Source organism: Papaver somniferum, chromosome 9 (assembly GCF_003573695.1).
Source record: "Papaver somniferum cultivar HN1 chromosome 9, ASM357369v1, whole genome shotgun sequence".
Lineage (NCBI taxonomy): Eukaryota > Viridiplantae > Streptophyta > Magnoliopsida > Ranunculales > Papaveraceae > Papaver > Papaver somniferum.
In genome coordinates, this window is record NC_039366.1 from 87370192 (window position 1) to 87379558 (window position 9367).

Below are 9367 nucleotides of genomic sequence, written 5' to 3' on the forward strand. Positions count from 1 at the left end.
TGTGTCTGTCATGTAACTTCAGGGTTTTCCCCTGTTTTCTTATTAAAAAAAAAGGATCAAATAGCAGTCGGGCAAGCCAGTCGAACATGACACGCGTCCCCTAGTCCCATGGGGAGCAAAACAGGTCACGGAGTACTACACGTCTACCCCTACCAGTCTACCCCTTTGGTGCGTGAGCACTCCATCTTTACAATATTTACCCTTAACAGTCTCAGTTAAAGCCATAATAAATCTAGAAGGTTATTATTGGGGCGTCACCATCCAATAGAGGGGCTTCACTTGGATATTTAATGACCAAAAATCTGGTTATGGGGTACTTTTGATTCAATAACAACTGTCCCAACTATCCTTAAACTAAAATTAAAACTTAAAAACATAAACAAAACCTAATTTCTATTGTTCATTCTTCATATTTCAATTGCTCTTCTTCTTCCTCTCCTTTTTCTCTTCATCCTCTTGAACGATATATCCATTTGAATTCATATCATCGAACAAACCCATGGTGTATGTAAGGTAATCATCGAACAAACAAATCTTTGTTTACTCGTTTTTGTGCTTAAAATAGGTTAGATTGAATGAAATTGAAGTAAAATTAGGATTTCAGTAACGTTTCTGCTAGTGCTACGTCTAGGTTCGGTGCTTCTTTTCTAGACGTAATTTTAGTTTATGAAGAAATCACGGCCAGGTTTGGATTAATTCCAACCGTAGAATTTTATTTGCATGTAGTTTTACGTCCGGCTTCCTTTTAATTCCAACCGTAGAAATTGACTTTACGTCCATGTTTGGATTGATTCCAACTGTAGAAATTGGTTTTACGTCCAGGTTTGGATTGATTCCAACCGTAGAAATTGATTTTACGCCCAGGTTTGGATTAAACCGTAGAATTTTGTTTGCATGTAGTTTTACGTCCAGGTTCCTTTTAATTCCAACCGTAGAAATTGATTTTACGTCCAGGTTTGGATTTGATTCCAACCGTAGAAATTGGTTTTACGTCCAGGTTTGGATTGATTCCAACCGTAGAAATTGATTTTACGCCCAGGTTTGGATTAAACCGTAGAATTTTATTTGCATGTAATTTTACGTCCAGGTTCCTTTTAATTCCAATTGTAGAAATTGATTTTACGTCCAGATTTGGATTGATTCCATCCTTAGAAATTGGTTTTACGTCCAGATTTACATTGATTCCAACCGTAAAAATTAATTAAAATTAAAATTAACTAAATGGTTCTTCGGTCATTACAAAATTATTTAAGATAAGGGGTTTTTGATATTACTTCTGGGTGACCCTTTTTTGTCCTATTAGGTGAAGCCCTCTAATGGAATGTGACGTCCAAATAATTGCCTTCTAAATCTAATCACGAGGGCAAGATTATAATTCCGCGCCTAGCCCCTTGTTGTTTCGCTCGATTGCACTCTTGCTCTGCTCTTTTCCTCTGCAAAACAGAAGGAATTTTGTTTGAGAGAGATGAAGTCAATGACCAAAAGCTGAAATACTATTCACACTCTTATTCTTCAAAATCATCGTATGAGTAGCAGTTTAATTCGACTAGTAAAAGTATACAAGGTAAGGTTGTTGGAACCCTAGTTTATAGTTCTTCAATTCCTGCTAAATTGTATTGTATGGGCTAAAGCTTTAGTAAGAATGCAATCAATTTAACCTTCGAAAGGAGTTCAATATTTCCTCAATCTAGATAAGCAATCTATCCCTTGGATTGCTTCACTTTTAGTTAAGAATTTTGATTCAAGTTCTCAACTTTCTGAATTTGGGGTTCAAATCTTAAATCTAGCAACGTCGTGAAGCCATAGTGCTCAAATTTTCTACTTGTCAGTTGATGATATGCTGCTTTTAGTCCTACATTTGACATTTTTTCAAGCCATTTCTTATAGAGTTTTGGGAGATGCCAAAGAAAGTGTAGCTATATTTCTTTTTGTTAATTTGAAATTTTCCCCGTGAAAGAACAGCTAAAACATAAAACTAAGTCCCCTGCAACCAAACTGATGCAATAAATTAACCACTAAGGGATTAGATTTGAATCTCAAAACTTCTTTCTTCTTCTTCAATGTGCAAAAACAGATTCCGCATTTCGTTCGAGCTGTTCTGCTAGTAACCACATTAGTGGACTTGGAGTTTATTAATTATGCAATTTCGTTTAAGGGTATGGGTTAAGGTATTACAAACTTGATCCACTTAGGAATTAATTTCAAGTTAACTTAGCCTCAGGTACATTAGCTTTATATAGGGCTTTATTAGCTTCGGCAACCATACCATAACTACCATAACTACATTTAGTGGTTTAAACATGCATTCTGACATTTGAGGGATATGATACAGAAAGACACATCATGGATGCTTGGTAACCTTATAAGCTCATAAAAATTTACTTTTTATTTGACTAGTCAGTGTTCAGCACTATTTTCATATTTTTTGTTATCATATTGTTCTAAACTGGGGAAACCATGATCACAAGGAATGGATTCCAGCGACTCGCAGCCAGAAGTAGACAACAAGGGTAAAGGAAAAGAGCTCCAGTGGACTCAAGAAATGGACGAATGCATGATAAAAACATTTGCTGAGCAAGCAACATTAGGTCACGGAGAGGAGAAGGGATTCAATGATCAAGCCTATGATGCTGTTTCAAAAGTTTTGTCTGATAGGCTTGATGGTGATGTATCTAAGAAGTGTATAAATCATCGTCTTAAAACACTTCGAGCTGAACACCGCATGGTTAGGACGTTAAGGGAGCAAAGTGGATTTGAGTGGGACTCAACTAAAAATGAGATCATAGCGTCGGATTCTACCTGGAATGACTACATCAAGGTACAAATCAAATATGTCTTAAGTAGGTAAGATGAAATGAAAAACTTCAACCCTAACGATTATATATACATATCTTTTATATATGAATTTTTTGTTGTCTCTCGCAGGCTCATCCAGAGTCCAAATACTGTCGTGGAAGGTCATTCAAATGGGATTCTGATTCATTGGATGTTATTATAGGTAATGATAATTCTACTGATGGCTTTGCTATAGTTGCTTATGATTCTAGTGATTCAGAACCGGAAGTTGAAGAAGGAAAGGTTAAACAACTTAGGTGGACCCAAGAAATGGATGAATGCATGATAAAGATATTGATTGAGCAAGAGAAGTTGGGCCGCAAAGGGGACAGGGGTTTCAAAGATCAAGCATATAGTGCTGTTACCAGGGGTTTATCTGATTGCCTTCGTGTTGATGTGTCTAGAAGTCATATAGATAATAGATTAAGAACGTTCCGAACGGAATACCGAATGTTTCGTACTCTCAGAGAACAGAATGAGTTTGACTGGGACCCAGTAAAAAATAAGCTCACTGCCTCGGATTCGATATGGAACGAGTACATAAAGGTATACTTAGATATCCAATTTCATTAAGTATCTTGTTACATTGATTATATGTGGTAGTATCTTGTATATTAAACATCTGTTCATTTGCAGGCACACCCAAAGTTCAAGTATTATCGTGGAAGAGCATGCAAATGGAACTATGAATCATTGAGTATTATTTTAGGCGATAATCCTGCTACAGGAAGCTTTCCCTTGGCTTGTATTGATTCTTGTGACTCACAACCAGAAGTAGACAATAAGAAGAAAGGAAGACAACTTAGGTGGACTCAAGGAATGGACGAGCGCTTGATTGAAACTGTTGTTGAGCAAGTAAGATCAGGTGGAAAAGGTGAGAAGGGCGGGTTTAATGATCAAGTTTATAATGCTGTTAGCAAAGTTCTGGCAGAGCGGCTCGATGTTGATGTTGGTAGGAAGCATATAGACAATCGGCTTAGGACACTTCGCACAGAATACCGATTGTTCAGTACTTTGAGAGGGCAGACTGGATTCTGTTGGGACCCCGTTAGAAGTATGATTACTGCGCCAGTTGGTGTATGGAATGAGTTCATTAAGGTACGAATTTAATTCAATCAAGTTTTGAGAACTGTTCATTTTCGTTGTACACACCGGTTACACTTCTCCTTGTGTCCCATTACAAGCTGATACCTACTTTTTTTGGTGAAGTTGACTTCATCTAGTGTAGCTAGTCCTCATAAGAATATTACATAGTTTGAAAACTTTTAGCCCCATCAGAAGTTAGTAGAATGAAGCCACCAACTCTGCGTATTCAGTAGTGTACTTGTAGTGGTATAAACAGTAGCTGTTCAATATAAGTTTTTAGTTTATGATGAATGGAGTTATAAGGCTGGGTGGAAGTATTAATTCATGCAAATTGGATTTTCTGTTGTTTTACAGGCACACCCAGAATTTAAGACATGTCGTGGCAGGTCATGCAAATGGGATTACGAGTTTTTGGCTATTATTTTTGGCAGTGATCACCTAGTAATCAACAATCAAGTTACCGATAGCTTTTCCATTGATGGTGTTGATGCTGATATTACCTCAACTCCAGTTGAGGGTATAGGAGATGCTGATGAGCTTCCACTGATTGGAGAGGATTTGTGCTTAGACTACATCAATGAGGAGGCGGATAGATCAAGCCAGGACCTAAGAAGGAAACAAACACCTATACAACAGAGGCGGTTCAAGAAGCCACGTACATCTGATATCGTGAGGGAGGTAATGGAAGCAGTGAAAACCCAGATAAGCGGGTTAGCTAAATCAGTGGACGGGTTGTCATTTGCGAAAAAATTGTATTCAGAGGTCATGAATGTAGAAGGATTTAGTCCAGACTTCTTAGACCGTGCTTTCGAGATTTTGAAGAGGGATGGCCATGGTGCAGAAATATTTCTAGTGAGGAATGAGGTGTATCGAAAGCGAATGTTGGAAGAATTGTATCAGAAATATGCTGACAATTGTGGAGGTAGTAGCCGGGCAGACCAAATTTGAAACCCTTGTCCGGTTGATCTGCCATGTTTGCAAAGTTTTATATGTAATAATTGTTCTTTTTTAGTCGCGTTATATGCATAGGAGTAAAATTGAAAAAAGAATACATGAAATTGCCCTATCTTCCTATATTTCCTTAAGAATTGCGCAAATTGTCCTGTATGCACTTCTACGAGGGATTTTGAGAAGTTATTAACAAAAATCTCCCTCTCGTAGACATTAATTCCAAAATCTTTTATCAGTGATCTTGTGAATGTTTCTGAGTACATTCAGAATCTCCTACGGCCAGTCGGCTGACCTCTTCCTTGTTGGGCTTGGATCAAAACCAAATGGAATGTGGCCTTAAAAGCCCGAAGCAGAAATATCATGTAGCATACCACGTGTTATTTAGTGTATAGCTGTGTTTTCACTAGATCTTGATTCAAACAAAATAAAAAATAATAAAAAATAAAGGGGTAATTTGCCGTACCTCCACTGGAGAAGATCATAATTTGAGTTGCCTCCCATACAGAACAAATATTAGTAAAACCTCCTCTCGTCACTTTTTTCATCCAAACTCGGTTAGCTGAGTCAGGCTGGATGCTCTTAGGGGAGGTAACTCAAATTATGATCTTTTCCAGGGAAGGTAACTCAAATTATGATCTTCTCAGCTAACCGGGTTTGGATGAAAAAAATGACGAGAGGAGATTTTACTAATATTTGTTCTGTAGGGGAGGTAACTCAAATTATGATCTTCTCCAGGGAGGTAACGCAAATTACCCCTAAAAAATCCAAATTGAAGCTTGGGGTGAGCTCATTTCTGAGTTCTCCCTTGTCAGACAGTATAAACTCAAGTTTTAGTAAGTGGGTTACTTTAATCTCACTTCTTCCTTATACATTAGGTAGATCCACAACCACAACCACCCTCTCTCTCTCTTCACTTCAGCTGAACCCTGAATTCACAGATTGGAAGGAAGAAAGGAAGGTCAGTAAACATCCTAAAAACTTGTACAAATATCCAAACCAACAAGTCTTTTAATTAAGGTCTTCTTCTACAGCTGCTAAAGCTTTTCATTATAGTTTGTTTTCTGGGTTTAGATTTGAGACACCATTAGATTTCCTATCAAAAGTTAGGGGTTGTGAAAACCCTAATAAAGATTTCCACATGAAAGAAACCAGTACTGAAACAAGTCCAATAGGTCAAAACATTATAAAGCTGATTAGTAATGTTTGTTTCTCAGTTTTTGTATTTTCAGTTCTTATCTTTACAGTAATTGCTGTCACTTACCAACCTCCTGATCCATGGTTTCAATCCTCTCAAGCTCTTACTAAGACTTTCACTCAAGTTGAAAATGCTACTTTCAAAACTGATAATTCTGTTGTTAAAACTGGTGAAGATTTGAGTATGTCACCTGCTTTATCACCCACTGCTTCACTCATCACAGAAGCTACAATTGAGATATCTGAAGAGAAAATGGTGAATTCCACTTCTTTGCCAGTGTGTGAAGAAGATTCAAGTTCTATTAATTGCTCAGATCCAAGGGTTCTGTTTGCAATCGAGAAGTTCAATCTTAAGACTTTTAAGTCTATAATGTTCTTAGATTACCAAAAACCTGTAGATGGATCTAAACCTAATGAGTGTGATGTAGCATGGAGATTTAGGAACAAAAAGGAGAAATCATGGCGGAGATACCGTGATTTTAGGAGATTTAGACTTGGTATAGGACACAATTGCACCTATAAGGTGACTAATGCATTTCGTTGGCATTCAGGTTTGAATGCCAGGAGTCCTAGAAGTAGGTTTAATTCAACTAGGAGCTCTGGTTCTGCTAGGATTTCTCCTCCTACTACTCGTGACGAAGAGATCAATGACACTATCCCAATCGTAGGATCTGAAACTGCTTTCAAGAAGGGCAAATATTTGTATTACTCGCGGGGAGGAGATTACTGCAAAGGAATGAACCAATTCCTTTGGAGTTTCTTGTGTGGTCTTGGGGAGGCTCAGTATTTGAATCGCACATTCGTGATGGATTTAAGTATTTGTTTGTCCGGGTCATATAGTCAGAGTCACAAAGATGAGGAGGGAAAGGATTTTCGCTACTATTTTGATTTTGAGCATTTAAAGGAAACGGCTTCAATTGTTGAGGAGGGAGAATTCATGAAGGATTGGAAGAAATGGGATAAAACACGGAAGAGTAAAATTCCTGTTCGGAAGGTTTCAACCTACAAAGTCACACCAATGCAACTCAAAAAAGATAAGAGCACAATTATATGGAGGCAGTTTGATTCACCTGAACCAGAAAATTACTGGTACAGAGTTTGTGAAGGGAAAGCTGCGAATTACGTTCAGCGGCCATGGCATTCTTTGTGGAAATCTAAGAGGTTGATGAATATAGTTACAGAAATTGGTGGGCGAATGGACTGGGATTTTGATGCAGTTCATGTTGTCCGAGGAGAGAAAGCACATAATAAAGAACTTTGGCCTCATTTGGATAGTGATACTTCTCCAGATGCTATCCTTGCAAAGGTGAAAGAGATTGTTCATCCATGGAGAAATCTTTATGTTGCAACAAATGAGCCGTTTTATAATTATTTTGATAGATTGAGGTCTAGTTACAAAGTTCATTTGCTTGATGATTACAAGGAACTGTGGGGAAATACGAGTGAGTGGTACAATGAGACAATGTTGCTAAATGATGGGAAAGCAGTTGATTTTGATGGGTATATGAGAGTTGCAGTGGATACTGAGGTTTTGTACAGGGCAAAAACTCAGGTCGAGACATTCTATAATTTGACAATGGATTGCAAGGATGGAATCAATACATGTTGATTATATAAAAGCATAACAAAGGCGTGGAAATCGATTATAATTTGTGAGTTTCTTATCTTCTCTTCACCAATTGTATGTTCTTTGATTCATTTTGGAGTGAAATGCTAGCTCACCTTCAAGCTATATGTGGTTGTAACTTCTGTTCATTCGTCGTTGTATCAATAGTTTATATTTTTTTTAATCTACTTTTCTTTTTTTCCATTTGATTTGTTCATCTCGGTCAATAATTTGATTGATTTACATTCCATTCATGTGATTATCTGAGGTCCTATTTCTCTCTACCATTCCCTGCCCCCCTTTGCCATGGTTAATCACTAGTGAACAAAGAGAGAGCAAAGGGTCGCCAGGCCACCGTTCAGCCTGAACAGCACTAAAGAAACAAAAAACACAAGAAGAACAGTCTCCAAGCAGACCAGGTCCCATCAACTTAATCTGTAGCAAGTCAGGTCATTGTATTTTTGGTATCTGAATATCTGACTGGTGCAGAAAACGCTTCAAGCTCGGTGTCTCCTTAAACGGACTCGTGTTAGCTTGTGTGTCAGCTGTAGAATGTCTTCCTGAAAACTGGAATGGAAATCGATGGAACTGAACATTTCGGCAGAACAGCATAATCAATCGGTTTACCTAGTCTCAGGCAGATTTAAACACTTCTATGCTTGATGAAGATTACTAATAGTGTCGGAATATATGATTAAGCTTTCTGTTTCAAGTGAGACTGCCTATCGACTGCATGCTCGTGAAAAGCTACTGGTATTTGATCTGAACAGACAACAGGAGCAAATATATATTCCATCAACACTTAGTACTTATGCTAAAGTGTTTTTAGGCCAACATCCCCTCCCAGGCATGTAGCTTCCGTGGTGTTCTAATGTATTTTATATTTTGATAATCCTGGGCTGGGTTGCTTTTTATTTTTCTTTTACTTCATTGAAACAAAACAGAGTTACAAGGAAGTTTTGGTTCTGTTAGAGACCCTTATTTCAGTCAAGGTTGTAATATTGGAATCCACCGACAGATCTTGATATCCCCCTGTTAAGACTTGATTACATTCAGAATTAAAAAAGATTTTATCAGAATTTAAGGACAGTTTATCTATTAAAAGAACTGAAAACCGAAAGTTTGGCATACTCATCCATTGCTGCTTTGGATAGTTATGTTTCCTTGCATCCTTAGCAAGTAGATCAGTTGGCTGATTATTCATCCTATTATTAAACATAAAGCCCAAAAAGTTTCTGCATGACTTCAAGATCTTCAATGCTTCACTGATAATTGCTTCATAAAATCGTCAGCCGAAGCTCCTTGGTATAGCTCTAGAATGATCGACGAAATAAAACAAAGAATGCGACAAATTCTGCAGTGCGATAATCATAACTATAAAGAAGGGAATCAAGCGCAGATGGTCTAACAAATTCTGCAGCGGACGGAAGCCATTTCAACAACAATCTGGGATCATGCAGTCCCACCTTTTCTTAACCAAATTCTATTAAATGACTCTCTGGGTACCAGATACCCACGTGTGATAGCGATTTTAGGTATGTTTTATTTATCTCCGTGCTTCAAAAAAAAAAAAAAAAACTTGGTTTCTTCATTGCACCATGTTATTTAATCCTAAGCAAAATGCAAAATTAGAATATCATTTATGTAAAAGGGCAGGATCCGATGACATGGTTAGTTTGACATTTTGACGTCATT

General features: G+C 37.6%; 2 protein-coding genes across 2 annotated transcripts; both read left to right on the plus strand.

Moving 5' to 3' along the window:
* Positions 1-1399: 1399 nt before the first annotated feature.
* On the plus strand, positions 1400-5006 carry LOC113313752. The gene is made up of 5 exons (XM_026562543.1): positions 1400-1564; positions 2469-2818; positions 2926-3381; positions 3472-3933; positions 4276-5006. Exons 2-5 carry the CDS (start codon positions 2471-2473, stop codon positions 4867-4869), a joined length of 1860 nt encoding a protein of 619 aa, XP_026418328.1. The 5' UTR covers positions 1400-1564; positions 2469-2470; the 3' UTR covers positions 4870-5006.
* Positions 5007-5666: 660 nt separating this feature from the next.
* On the plus strand, positions 5667-7918 carry LOC113310289. Its single transcript, XM_026558909.1, has one exon. The coding sequence runs from the start codon at positions 6011-6013 to the stop codon at positions 7673-7675; it is 1665 nt and encodes a 554-aa protein (XP_026414694.1). The 5' UTR covers positions 5667-6010; the 3' UTR covers positions 7676-7918.
* The last annotated feature ends 1449 nt before the right edge of the window (positions 7919-9367 follow it).